This window comes from Drosophila mauritiana, chromosome 3L (genome assembly GCF_004382145.1).
Source record: "Drosophila mauritiana strain mau12 chromosome 3L, ASM438214v1, whole genome shotgun sequence".
NCBI classification, from domain to species: domain Eukaryota; kingdom Metazoa; phylum Arthropoda; class Insecta; order Diptera; family Drosophilidae; genus Drosophila; species Drosophila mauritiana.
The window spans coordinates 1,530,019-1,543,624 of record NC_046669.1 but is presented as its reverse complement, the minus strand read 5'-3'; the positions used below and the strand labels follow the sequence as shown (position 1 = coordinate 1,543,624).

Below are 13,606 nucleotides of genomic sequence, written 5' to 3'. Positions count from 1 at the left end.
TTTTTAGGATTTTGGAATATGCATCAACTGTCAGAGCATATGCAAGCAACAAATTCCAATATACTTTAATATATATTTTTTGTTAGAAACGTAGTGGGCTGTCCACCATCAGAAATGAAAGCATCGATAATGTAGTTCCCTTTTGCGCATCTCCATATATCTCCTCCCCCAACAAAGCGGGCATATCGGATTCTGGAATAGTCCACCGCTCGAAAATGTCGCTATTCGGTCTGATAGTCTCCGGACGCCTGCCCCAATCGGATTTTGTGGCCGTGGACGCCACCAAGTTGCTCGTGAATGTGCCCGACATAGAATCCGTGAACTACCTGGTAGTATTCCTCACCGGCGTATCGCCCCTGCCAGTCGGCACCTCCGCTGCGATATACTTCAGCTGGCCGGACGCGAACGCAGCACCCACATGGCAGTACCTGGGTCACATAAACAACAACAAGCCATCAGCCATCTTCAAAATCGCACAGCTGAAGAAGAGTCACGAGCTGGAGGCCCAGGCTCACGGGATGGTCTTCGGCAGCCAGGAGATCTCACACATCGCACAGATTGGAGTTTCCCTCGAACCGGAGCTAACAGTGGCCCAACAGACGCCAGCCGTGGTAAGTTCTGAAGATCAGTATTTGCCAACCGATTTTGTTGGCTCAATAATTGCGATTCAAATCTAACCCCTTTTCCATTTTTCAGTCCACTGCCAACGACAACAAGCAATTTGGGCAGCGAATGTTGGAGAACTTCTTCAACTACGCCTCCAGCTTCGGAGTGGCAGCCAGAGACATCCCGCCCATCTCGAGCGAGACCTTTGTGCCCTTCTCCGTCGTCCAGAACTGGTATACGAATTTCCAGCGTCGCATGGAACAGAACCCAAACTTTTGGAAATACTGAGCACAAGACAATGGAGGCGTCGCCTCCACAAGTTGTTGATATTACAAGCAAAGTTTTATATTTATATTCTTTCTGTAACTATTACCTATCTTTGGTGGACTAACAAAGGAGGATTTAAACTAGGGCTGTGGTTTTGTTGGGTCCAGTTCCGACTCCCCGGGAGTGCTTTGGGTTTCATTTCTACTGCCGGAATCTTTAGCAGGCCTGCGCTTTATGAACTCTGTGTTGGAGGGCGCAGTCCGGAATGGTCCACGAGGAGTTCGCGTCGGAGCCGGAGCCGACCCTGATTTCTTTTTGCTTGAGGATTCTTGCCTTGTAGAAGGAGATATGCCATCGTGAGCGGGTGAAGGTGGATTTCTAGACGGACTGCGAGAGGCCGATGCCGTGGGAGCTACACCCGGTGCTGGAGCCGAGCCCGACCTCTTCCACGCTGACGGTGATGAGCCATCGTGGGCAGGAGCATCTGGTTCCATTTTTCGAGCAGCCGAAGCGTCATCAACCAGATCAGGAGGTGGAGCCGAACCAGATCTCTGCTTTCCACCCCTTGGAGGTCTACTTGGCAGACTGATCAGTGGCTTACGGGGTGCTGGACCTGTAGGAGCTATAGACGCAGATGGAGACGAATCGGATCTCTTTTTTCCTCCAGATTCGCCCTTACCTGGTGGCGGCGACGATCCCTTTGGTGGAGAGGCTGGTGGCTTAGTACTGGGCTTCGATTGCGCATCCGCCTTGGCCTTAGCCTGCTGCTTCTTGATCCGATCCTCGATTCGCTTCTTGTTCTCCGGCGTCAGCTCCCCGAAGATGCTCGTGATCAGGGCCTTGTACTCGCTGTAGTGCTGCACCTTGTTGCCCGTCGCTGGCGAGGCGCTGGGCGGTCGTCCGTGGTAGGACACGCAGCGCCTGCGAGGAAGAAACAAAATGGGATTAGAATCGCTGAATGGACACCCAGTATTTCCCCACGTCACCCAAATAGCGCCGTGCTCTGTGGTCTATTTAAACAATAGCATTGTCGGTGGGCGATGCGAGCTGATTTTTATTCGGTCTCTTTGCCTATCGTTCTTTTTGTGGCCCGCAAAAAACCAATTTGGCAAGCTGACATATATATTTCGGCTATATAGTAGACCCTATCCCATGTGCATATAGACGACTACAAGAGCGCTCCTCGGTCTGCCCAGCATCCGAAACACGCGCGACCTCCCCTGACCAAACTTTGATTTCTATTGTTTTACAAGATCTATCAACATTGATATGCCCTGTAGTTTATTCACGAGAAGATGGGTCTAAATGGGAACCATGTCTAGTTATATCAGATTAGTATAATCCACTTTTTGCTGAGTGGAGGGAATTTTTTAATAAACTAATAGCACATATTTTAACTCTGGGAAGATAATAAAATTATGTTTACGTTGGCTGAGAGAACATTATTATAAATACATTTTTGTTTGGGAAATTATAAATACTAAATACTGTCTTGAACAACAAATAGCTTGTTTTTATCTTATAGCACCAAATGTTGCGAACAGTTTTATTTTGATTATTTAAAAAAAAAATGACTATAAGTATCCAACTGCAGGGCATTGTGAATTCGATCCTTATGCCCACCAGACGCCGCACAACTCATGTGCAATTACATAGATTGCAGACTGATCAATGATCGGATGGTTGCCAGCGAGGCGCAGCCACTGGGAACGGACTCAGATAGACGGATCACGGTGCAGCCGCCGACGGATTGCGCCAGTTTAGCTTGCAACGTGTTGAGTGAAACATAGTCGATAGTGATCGGAGGAATAAGCCCGCTTTGGTCGCGTGTTGGCCACGACAATAGGTCAGCAGGAGAGCAGTTTCCCCGGCCACGCCCACAAGATGACAAACACACAGCAGGCGGATTGGCCGACGGAGTCGGGGGAAGCGGAGGAGCAGACGACATTGATGTCGCAGGCAGCAGCTAATAATAATATTCATAATTCGCAGTGGCTTGTTGATGGCATCGCAAATCAGGGAGCTGAGTCAGCCGTGTTTTGTTGGTCAAAGGCGGCGCCGCCGGCAGTGCTCGGAATGGCAGGGCGATTTCCGGTTGGCCAAGCAATCACTTGGCAGAGCAGCTTCCCCATGAATCACGCGAGTGGAAGCAGGAACATGCAGGTCTGCCACCCATATTACCAACCAATGCAAGCAGAAAAGTTTCCCTTGCATCTGAATTCAAGGAGCAGCCAAGGATTTCCCTTGCTTTGCTGGGATGTAGCTTTCAAGAACCAGAAAGACGCAGAGAACCACACAATTTTAAGTGAAACTCAACTATTCAGCCCACATCAAGTATACGCATCGTGCACAGCAAGATTCCCCATACATCAAATATACGCCCCGTGGCAGATGAACTTTCCCAAACTGCTGCAATTGCCCCGCAAGAATTCCGACGGCCATTTCCCAGAAATGAGCACCACCATGACCCGACGCGGACAGGTGGCCAGATCACCCGCTGAGCAGGCGTCCCAGGAATTTCCCATAATTAAAAAACGATTTGTTAGCTTTCCCAATTATCGAGCAATGCCTGAAGATGGGCTCGAATACCCACATCCACATCCACCCACCGCCGCCACAACAACAATGACGCAGCCGGGCCTCGACAAAGTCACCGAAATAGACAAAATAGACGAAATAAATGGAGGAGGCGGAGGCGGAGGCGGAGGCGGAGGAGGAGCTGGTGTACATAAGGTGCCGCCGATGCTTGATAATGAACCCGAGGCCGAGGAGCAGACGGCGGCGGCAGAAGCACTCGCATTCGCATTAAACTTGAACGTGGCAAGGGAAATCGAGCATCAACAGGCGGAAAATCTTAATGACGCCTTCGGCCAGCGGCGACACGACCACAACAACGACGACGCCATGGATGGGGCCAAAAATAAACGCGAAATATGCGAGCAAAGCAAATTAGAGAAGGCCGAAGATCATAATGAGCCAAATATGAGAGATCGCGAGCAGCAGTCAATATGTTTGGCCAGGGAGCAGACAATAGATGCGAATGGGCAACAGCAACAGCATCACCATCGCCATCGCCAGCAGCAGCAGCAGCACCAAAATCAGAATCTGAATCGGAATAGCAACCACCAGCAGTCCGGCGATCTCTCAGACGCCCGCGAATCGTCGCCAGAGCAAGTGGACGTGGATCTCGGTCGGCTACTGACCCGCGAGCGGAACCCAAATCCGAATCCGAATCCAAATCCGAACGCGAATCGAACTCGGCCAAATATAGAATTACTGAAAAGCTCCGTGCGCGCCTTCCTCGCCGAGAGGAACTGGGATTGGGACTGGGAGCTGCTCGACCTTTTGACCGACGCCATCGAACTGATCTGTGCCCATCCGGAGACGGGTAACCTTTGGAGCGAGGCGGCCGCCGGAGCGGACATGACCGTGAGCAAAGTCAGCGAGGAGCGGGAGACAGATACGGTGGTCGAGGTTTACCCCGCCGAGCAACTGGATCAGCCGACGGAACAGGCGGATGACAACAACAATACTAGCGCCACAGAGCAGCAGCCCAGCGAGATGAAGTACGAGCTGAAGACACCCAGTCCATCACTGCCCAGCAGAAGTCCGCGTCCGGAGTCGCCAGTCACTAGACTGGGTGCCACGAGTCGTAGTATACGCAATGTGGAGCCGAGTGCCCCCGCTACGCATGCTCCGTTGCTGGGCGATATAAAGCGCACTTCCATCAGCCGCGACGACAGCACCTCCTCCATCGATGTGGATTCTGTGCTACCCGAAAGAACACGTCTGCGGCGACAGCGACGCGTCCGCTCGCAGGACTCCGTGGAGGAGAAGCCCGAGGATGTGATCGAGCGGTTAAACAAACTCAAGGCAAGGATCTCCGGTGCCCTCAGCGAGGTGAAGGGAGTGCTCAAGCAGTACAGCACGGAGAGCGAGGCAGAATCTGCGGCGGAGCAGACCCAGTCGACACCAGCTGGAGATCAAGCTGCTCCAGTGTCCTTTCGCTTTGTGAAGAAAGTGCGGCGACGCAGCTACTTCGATGAGGCCGAGGAGGAAAAGGAGCAAGCTGGAGAGGAGCTGGCAAATACCTCCAAGGATACTAAGGTGCACAGAGAACAGACACCATTTGCTAGGGAGCTCTTGGAAGATTCAGCAGAACGGGAAGCCCAACCAAATGGAAAGCAGCAACTTAATGCAAGCAAAGAATCAAAATCTAGTGAAAAGGATATTAGCGAGGAGATCGAAGTCAGTAAAAAAGAAGAAAAGAATGATATTCAAGAATCGAAAGAGTTGGAAAACCGAGATGGAAAGTTGCAAGAGAATCAAGATAATTTAAATGCCAAACTACCCATGGAAAGAAAGGAATCTTCTGAGCCACTGGAGGAGAAACTTGGGAAGGATGTTTCAAAATCGCCTACTAATGAATCTAGACATCCTAAAATGTCAGAGGTAAAAGGAGAAGAACCAAAAATTAATGGAGAACTACCGAAGACAGCCGAACAAGTCAAGCAGCCCGAGAAGAGCAAAACCCAGGCTAAAATTGAGTTCCTGGCCAAGGTGCAGAGTGAACTCAAGTCAAAATCCGTCAAAGATGTTACTCCCAAGGAGCAAACTACCAAGGAAGAAACCCTTAAGGGGCTCTCTCTGAAAAGAGAAGCGACTCCTATGGAATCGGAACCCAAAGAAACCACAGAAGTAAACAAAAGTAATGCTGTGTCGGAAATCAAAGCATCTGAAGCAGCTGAAGTGCCACTGCCAGATGAGTCACCCACATCGCCACCAGCGTCCAAGACCAAGAAGAAAGTCATCGTGAAGGTGAAGAACCCCAGACGCGCCTCGATCGCCGCCGTGGAACCATCCAAGATCAAGGTGGAGCCGGCCGTCGAGCAGAGCGATGTTCTCATCACTCAGAGGCGACCCTCCGACTCGGAGGCGATTGTCAAGCGCAAGAAGAAGCAGAAATTAATGGGCGACACGGCTGCCCCATCCACCTCTACATGCACATCCCCAAGAGCAGCATCATCGACAACAAAAGATTGCATTGGCAACTCGAGGGAAACGGCATCGATAGCCGAGGAGAAGGAGACGGCCACCAGTGAACAATTGGCTACGCCAGAGGTCACCGCGGTGCCAGCCAAGTTGCCCAGTGCCAAGAGCGGCCAAGGAACAGCGGCGACTGCACCACCAGTTGTAGTTGCAGCTGCAACACCGGCGACAACTGCAACACCAGCGGCCAAATCAGAGATCGATGCCGATCCGGCGATTGGCAATCTAGCGCCAGCAGGCGATCGAACCAGACGCGCCAGCCTGAAACTAGCGGAGTTGGTTGGTGAAACGGTGCTGGTGGTGCCGGCAGCAACCGCAGCCCCGCAAGATCCATTGCCCGAGTCCAAGGAACCCATCATCGGTCAGGAGGCGCTGGTGCCAGCGACGCCGCAACAGGTGGCCATCAGTGCTGACATTGCGCCGCAAATAGCAGCGACATTGAGGCACGAAGAGTCATCGCCAGAGCAGCAGGCACACTCGTCCGCCGAAGCTACAAAAGCCGGAGAGCAGCCGCCTCCCGGCGACAGTCTAGCCACCATGCCGGAGCTGAAAGTACTCGCCGGACCGGTGCAGCCCGTCAAGATCGAGACGGTCGAGCAGCCGCACGATGCGGCCAAGAATCAGGAGCCGCTCGTAAAGAAGAAGCCTACGCACCTGAAGAAGCTGGTGCGCAAGAATTCCATTGACAAGGAGCCCGAGAAGCAGGACAAGAATGACTCCAGCAAGCTGAGCAACATACTGCGCGATAGGAACAAGATCAACGAGCTGTCCTCCAGGATCAACAAGCTTACTCCGCCCAAGAAGCAAGCGAAACCAAAGGAGGAGGCGAAAAAGGCAACGACTGCAGATGAGGACAGCGCGAAGCCTGAAGAAGAAACTCCCTTGGAGGAAGCAACTGCCGAAACCCAAGCTCTCGAGGAGGTCCAACCGGAACTTGAAGTCGAGCCTGCGCCGGAGCCCAAGAAGCCGCGCAAGATCAAAAAGAAGGTGATCATCAAGAGACAGAAGCGACGCCTCTCCGTCGGCGACACATTCTTCCTGCAGCCGGAGCCCGAGGAACCCGCCATCCCTGAGGTGGAGACCATCGAGCGGGCCATAGCCTACGTGACGGACGACGAGGAGGAGCCCAAGGCGCCCGCGGAGGAGCCCGAGCTGGTCAAAGAACTCAAATCCTGCCTGCACGTAAGGGAGTACAAGATTGGCGACCTGGTGCTCTACGCGGAGCGCTATCGTAAGACGCAGGTGCGCTGGAAGCGCGGCCGAGTGCTGGAACGGATCACCAGCATCTCGTACAAGCTGGAGATCGAGGGAAAGGAGGTGCCCGCCCACGTCAGCTACATCAAGAAGTACACCGGGCGGAAGGTGCGCTTCGGCACCAAGGAGTACCTGGAGATTGACTACGAGCAGGTGGCCGAGGAGGAGCGCCGGGCGGCCAGCTACAGCATATGGAACATGGTGTAGACACCAGCAGAACAGCAGACCAACCCACCGAATCCCACCCAGTGGTGTCCCGTGTCCCGTGTCCAGCCATCTTTGAGTGCAATTAAAAAATTGTCCGCCATGCGAGGTAATTTTTTAAGGATCTCAACTCGACATTCAGTTACGTTATAGTGATTCGTCCTAGTCAGTCTATATGTACATATCAGTAGTAGCCTAGTCTTATGTGAATCCTAGTGTTTAGTGTAACTTATTCCAGGCCTTCGTTTACATCTAAGTAAAATCTGTATGTGTAATTATAAACAAGCTATTTACTGATAAATAAAGCGGAGAATATTTCAGTTATGCGAGGTGGTTCTATTTCGGGCCGCTCCAAAGCCAATTACTCATAAAACTTTTATGGATCTGTTTATTCCGATGCTTGCCATTCGGCGATTGATGCTTCCCGCGATTCTCGATCCTCCTCCCCGTTATCCGGTTTATTTATAAAGCCTATCTGAGCAATCCGATGAATGAATGGTGCGCGACCTACCAGGGTCAGGCGAACAGCTCAATCAGCAGTCGCCATTAGATGCCACCCACTCCATCAGTGTCCAAATAGCCCCAAGAATACCCCAAATTCTTCCCAGAGAAATGCGTGCCATTAATAAAACTTTGGCGGGATTTGGCGTGCAGTGGCCTGCATTCGATGCATATACATATATCTCGGATATATAGAAAACGAAACAAAAACATTCCGCCCAAGATCATCGGACATTTCTCATAATTGATTGTCAAGGCGTTTGGCTCGGCGCTACAGGAATTCTTAGCGAGAATCTCTCGCAATTATCTGAGATTTTAATTCGCGCTGACAAAAACAACAAAGAAGCTCGGAAAACACACATCGCACATGCCACCCATAAACATCAACGAGCATCATAGCGCTCGGGGATTCGGATTGGGAATGGGTTTGGGGATGGAAATGGGAATGGGAATGAGGCATGCCATCATATAGTAGATGCGGACCTGCGAATATGCTACATTCCTAAGGCCTCGGGCGGGATTTTCATTCAGTTCTCGGGGCTGGCAACCAAGTACTAAATGTGCGATCAAGACATTATGTGAGTCTGGTGACGAGTACACCGGAAGAAATCAGCTGTCAAATAAGTTATGCCAAACAAAGGAGGTACATTTTGACATTTCTCAATCAGGTAATTTTAATAAATCAATTTAAATCAGGTGTATGCAAAATAAATTTCCAAAAGGTGAAAGATACATCTGTTCATAACGCCAAAAGTGAAGGAAATCGCTCACATATTTCTAGAACCTATTTTTTTCAGTGCACCTACATATTTGCACGAAGCAATTGAAAAACAAAGCACATTTCATTCTATATGTTCGGAATTTCGAGTTGAGCGATAGTTGGGAACACTTATGAAGACCGAAACATCAAACATCAAAGATTTCAAGTGCAGAGAAGAGTCCTCGCAGGCGGCTTTTTGCTCATGAAATCATATATCTCTTTCGTACATAATATTATTTTGAATTTCCCCCAGACGTGTTATTTCGTGGTCGGGGCGGCAATATTGTTTCCATAAATCAGCGCCGAAATCTAGCGCAGCACTGGCGTTATTAGGAACCATTGTTGGGTCCGCATGCGAATGAGACTTGGGTGGAGAGGCGAGATACAATTTCTATAAGGTCTATAAGACATCCGAGGATGCGGAGATGCGGGGTTGTGTTTCGGTATCAAACGCCGCGAATCTGTGCCAAGTTCCTTGCGCCAGTTCTCTGCGAGCACAATGCGATGTCCAACATCGACATGGCTGTCCGCGATCTGCAACGAGGTCGTTCGGACCGGGCCAATTACTAACAACGCAGTTGCCAAATTGAACAAATTATTTGGAGCCGACGGCAATTGATCGTTGCGGAGCCTACTAGTAACCTAATTTATTATGCCGACCAGGTCAGAGAATCACCTCACTATATGGTAGGTGGAGGGCAGGCAAACGAACTTTCGGGGGCGCCAGATGAACTCTGGCGAGGCCAAGTGCGTTACACCACCGAAAACCAAACAACTATATATTTGGCAGAGTTTACAGAAGCGGTCTGCAAGATTGTAAATATCTTTGGGGCAGAACAACCTTGGCACACGTTTGATTACAAAGGGATATCAACACTCAACTAGTGACAATGATTAGTGCCTAGTACTTTGATTAAGTGCCATAGGCACTAACTTAGGTTACTTGAAACAATGCAACTAGTTTCTGAAAGTTTATGAGGAATTGAAAACAGTCGTTTTCCAGTTTGGGATCGAATTCGGCCATTTCAAATCTGCATAGATTTCTCTTATATAGACCATGCAAATGAATATACCCCTTCGTGCTCGACAAACACTGGGTATCTTAGCTAAAACCTGTGCGGTTGGCATGCTTTTGGCTCGGGTGTCACCATCGCTAATCGCCATCACCATGACGCAGCCCGCCGCCATCTTGCCGCCTCGGAATCTCGGCTGTCGAGCGATGATAGAGGAGGAGGCGTCCGCGGAGGAGGCGTCACCAACAACGATTGACACCGATCTGAAGGTGCGTCGACGCTAATCGCACCTGAATTGAATCACCCGAAGGGGAGTAGCCCAAGGCCTGGCATTGCACCTTGGCATTTGGGAGACGGGGTGTACTATCTAGGACTTACGATTCGTTTTCTTTCTTGAGTAGCGCCGTGTCGAAACGCGGCTGCACGTAGGACCAGCCGCCCATGTTCTTGTGCTCCTCCTGAGCCCACAGCAGCTCCGCCTTGGAATACAGCTCCAGCTGCTGGCTGATCAGGTCGTAGGGAAAGGGACAGAGCTGGAGGATGCGCGGAATCATGGTTATCGTGAACAAGAGGAGTTGCGGAAGGAGGCGTCTCACCTGTTCCACCCTCACCAGGGCCACCGTCTCCACCTGCTCGTGATCGTCGCGCTCCTTGACGAGATCGTAGTATACCTTTCCCGTGCAGAAGACAAGTTTCTCAACGCAGTCGGGCTGCTTGCCGGCGGGTCCTTTGTCGGGAATGATGCGCTGGAAGCAACTGCACTCGTTGAAGTCCTTGAAGGGACTTCGCGCCAGCGGATGGCGGAGCAGTGACTTGGGCGAGAAGTTAATCAGCGGCTTCCGGAAGCCCATCTTCACCTGGCGGCGCAGGCAGTGGAACAGATTCGCGGGCGTGGAGAGATTCGTCACAATCCAGTTGACGTTCATCAGCTGGCGAGCCACGAAGTCGGCGTCGCAGGTGTCCGGATAGACGTCCGGATCGTCGTCGCTCATCTGCAGGAAGCGCTCAATACGGCCGGAAGAGTGCTCCGGGCCCATGCCCTCCATGCTGTGTGGCAGCAACATGACGACTCCGGACTGGCGCACCCACTTGGTCTCGCCGCTGGCTATGAACGTGTCGATGATGCACTGCGCCGTGTTGCAGAAGTCCCCAAACTGGCCTTCCCACATGACCAGAGCATTGGGACTGGCCATGGAGTAGCCGTGCTCGAAACCGAGGACCGCACACTCCGACAGGGAGCTGTTGGAGACGGAGTAGGGCGCCTGGTCGGGATACAGGTGGTCCAGTGAGTTGTACACCACCTTGTCCTCCGACTGGTGGTGCAGGACGTGGTGCCGGTGCGAAAAGGTGCCGCGCTCCACATCCTGGCCGGATAGTCGAACGTGGATGCCCTCCTTAAGGAGCGAGCCGAAGGCGAAGGCCTCGCCCAGCGACCAGTCCGCCACTTTGTCCTGCACCATCTGCGTACGCTGGGCCAGTATGCGAAGGATGCCCCTGGAAAGGATTGCCATGGTTAGGAAGGAATATAACCCACCCATTCTGTACTCACTTGTGTGTCTCGAACTTGTGCTCCGACGGGGGAGGAGTCGAGAAGATTTGGCCAATCGTCTTCAGGGTGTCTGTGCTGATGCCAGTGGGGCACAGTTTCAGGCGATCACGGCCCTCGAAGAATCCTGGCCAGGGAGAGTCGATCCAGGAGGAGTACTGTGGAATGCGGATGGCCAGTTGAATGGGGCGACTGGCTTGTCAGCAAGTCGACTCACCTTTATGGTCTTGATGGTCTTGGACTTGGCCCAAGCCTCCTCGCAGATCTTTTCGTAATTGGACACCATTGACTTGAACTCGCTGTCCGTGACGACACCCTCCTTGATCAACTTATCGGCGTAGAGCTGGAGGCACGGCTTCAGTTTCTTTATGCGCTGGTACATCAGCGGCTGGGTGAACATGGGTTCATCCGCCTCATTGTGCCCGTTGCGGCGGTAGCCAACTATGTCGATGACCACGTCCTTCTTGAATCGGGTCCGATAGTCGATGGCAATGCGAGCGCACTGGATGCACGCCTCCGGATCGTCGGCATTCACGTGCAGTATCGGAGCATTCACCACCTTGGCAACGTCCGTGCAGTAGCGCGAGGAGCGGGAGAAACGCGGATCTGTCGTGAAGCCCACCTGGTTGTTGGACACAATGTGAATGGTGCCGTAGGTGGTGTAGTTGGGCAGGTCGGACAGATGCATTGATTCGTAGACCACGCCCTGACCGGAAAAGGAGGCATCTCCGTGGATGATGATGGGCATCACCGTGCTGCCACATGTGTCGCCCCGTTGGAACATCTCCGCTCGGGCCTTACCCAGGAGCACCGGGTTGACGTGCTCCAAGTGAGAGGGATTCGCCACCACGGTGATGCGCACCATGCGGTTTGTCTGTCGGTTGAGCCGCTCTTGAAACACGCCCAGATGGTACTTAACGTCCCCAGATCCGGAGTCGGTGGCCTGCAAGCCGTGGAACTGAGACAGTATGTCCGAAATGGGCTTGCGACAGATGTTGGCCAGGACATTGAGGCGCCCTCGATGCGCCATGCCTAGAAGACGTTTAGGATTAGTGATAAAAAAGGTTTTGGTCCCTTGTGATGTACCTATTAAAATTGACTCCACGCCATAGTTCGTAGCCCTGTCCACTACCTCCTTTATAGCGGGTATCATGATGTCGCAGCCCTCCAGGCCGAAACGCTTCTCCGACGAGAACTTCTTCGCCAGGAAGTTTTCGAATCCCGTCGAGCGAGTGAGACGCTCAAGGATGAGCTTCTTCTCCTCCTTGGTCAAGTCCAGGCCACCAGGCTTCTCGAAACGGTCGCGAATCCAGTTGGTCTTTGTCAACGACGTGATCTGCATGTACTCCACTCCAATGTGGCCGCAATAGATGCGCTCCAAGCGATCCAGGATCTCTCTGGTGGGAAAGGTACTTATTAATTTCTCGATGGGTTGGATCTATTGGAAACCCACTTTAGTGTCAGAAATTCCTGATCACCGCCTATCATTGTGGATGAGGGCAACTTGAACACGGTATTGAGGTCATCTGCAATAAAGGAATAAAGATTCAGCTATAGATAACTTATAACCACAATAATTAGCTTACTAAATATATAGGAGAAGTGCTGGCGGAGCACCTCCCTGGCGGCATGTCGTTGGCTGCCATCCACCGACGTACGCTTCTTCGGACCAACAATACCCAAGGGATCCAGATCGGCGGCCAAGTGACCGCGCGATTGATAGGCCCGGATGATGGCCTGGATCACGTGGTGGTCATCAATGTTCTTCCAGTCGCTGGGAGGTGCGGCTGGAGCTGCAGATGCGCCGCCGGAAGCCGTCCGCTCGCCCGATCGAGCCTTCACAGCTATCCTTTCAACCGGAGGACGTCTGTACTTCCGGGAGTGCGCAACCTGAAGAGGACGTCTCTTGGCGGTGGACCCATCGTTGCCGCTGAAGAGCTCGCTCCAGGACTGGACGCAGATTCAATTAGATAAATACTTTAAATACGTTTATTTAAACAATATAAAATATAATATATTTATAATTATTATGAATATATAATATAATTATTCAAACAATATTAATATAAAGTAATTATAGGACTCACCTCATCCACGGAATTGGGATTGCGCTTCCACTTGTTGTAGAGTCCCTCGATGTAGGCGGCACTGCATCCATTGGCGAAGGAGTCGAGATCATGGACACCTCGCCGCTGTGAGGTCGTTTGAATGGTGCGGAGGGCTTGACGGGCGGGGACGTGGTAGTCAGTTCCCCGCAGACCCAGTGCCAGGCTCCTCCTTATCCGCGCCAAGCTCCTCAGACGACATTGGTTCATGTTCTACAAGGGACTACCGAAATACCTGCTAAATTTTGAATTTGGTGCTTAGGGTTCGAAGGCTGAGAAAGTTGTGAGTTCAGCTCATATT

The 13,606-nt window shown here is 51.8% G+C and overlaps 3 protein-coding genes across 4 annotated transcripts; 2 read left to right on the top strand and 1 right to left on the bottom strand.

Moving 5' to 3' along the window:
* Positions 1 to 45: 45 nt before the first annotated feature.
* On the top strand, positions 46 to 1,013 carry LOC117139274 (protein OPI10 homolog). Its single transcript, XM_033301498.1, has 2 exons — positions 46 to 611; positions 697 to 1,013. Exons 1-2 carry the CDS (start codon positions 216 to 218, stop codon positions 892 to 894), a joined length of 594 nt encoding a protein of 197 aa, XP_033157389.1. The 5' UTR covers positions 46 to 215; the 3' UTR covers positions 895 to 1,013.
* On the bottom strand, positions 927 to 13,537 carry LOC117139267 (2-oxoglutarate dehydrogenase-like, mitochondrial). 2 transcript variants are annotated; one of them, XM_033301488.1, is made up of 10 exons: positions 13,288 to 13,537; positions 12,787 to 13,150; positions 12,654 to 12,726; positions 12,287 to 12,597; positions 11,418 to 12,232; positions 11,204 to 11,358; positions 10,251 to 11,148; positions 10,033 to 10,187; positions 1,553 to 1,794; positions 927 to 1,495 (listed from the first exon to the last, which is right to left on the bottom strand). In XM_033301488.1, exons 1-10 carry the CDS (start codon positions 13,513 to 13,515, stop codon positions 1,014 to 1,016), a joined length of 3,723 nt encoding a protein of 1,240 aa, XP_033157379.1. In that variant the 5' UTR covers positions 13,516 to 13,537; the 3' UTR covers positions 927 to 1,013. The 2 variants fall into 2 exon arrangements, with proteins under 2 accessions (XP_033157379.1, XP_033157378.1); XM_033301487.1 differs by having other exon boundaries at positions 927 to 1,794; positions 10,033 to 11,148.
* Positions 2,655 to 7,704, top strand: LOC117139266 (titin homolog). Its single transcript, XM_033301486.1, has one exon. The coding sequence runs from the start codon at positions 2,758 to 2,760 to the stop codon at positions 7,381 to 7,383; it is 4,626 nt and encodes a 1,541-aa protein (XP_033157377.1). The 5' UTR covers positions 2,655 to 2,757; the 3' UTR covers positions 7,384 to 7,704.
* Positions 13,538 to 13,606: the final 69 nt, after the last annotated feature.

Coding starts and splice junctions, on each gene's coding strand:
- LOC117139274 (XM_033301498.1), top strand. CDS start 216: ATGTCGCTATTCGGTCTGATAGTCTCCGGACGCCTGCCCCAATCGGAT. Junction 612..696: donor CCCAACAGACGCCAGCCGTG/GTAAGTTCTGAA, acceptor TCCATTTTTCAG/TCCACTGCCAACGACAACAA.
- LOC117139266 (XM_033301486.1), top strand. CDS start 2,758: ATGACAAACACACAGCAGGCGGATTGGCCGACGGAGTCGGGGGAAGCG.
- LOC117139267 (XM_033301487.1), bottom strand. CDS start 13,515: ATGAACCAATGTCGTCTGAGGAGCTTGGCGCGGATAAGGAGGAGCCTG. Junction 13,151..13,287: donor ATCCCAATTCCGTGGATGAG/GTGAGTCCTATA, acceptor ATCTGCGTCCAG/TCCTGGAGCGAGCTCTTCAG. Junction 12,598..12,653: donor CAGGAATTTCTGACACTAAA/GTGGGTTTCCAA, acceptor CTTTCCCACCAG/AGAGATCCTGGATCGCTTGG.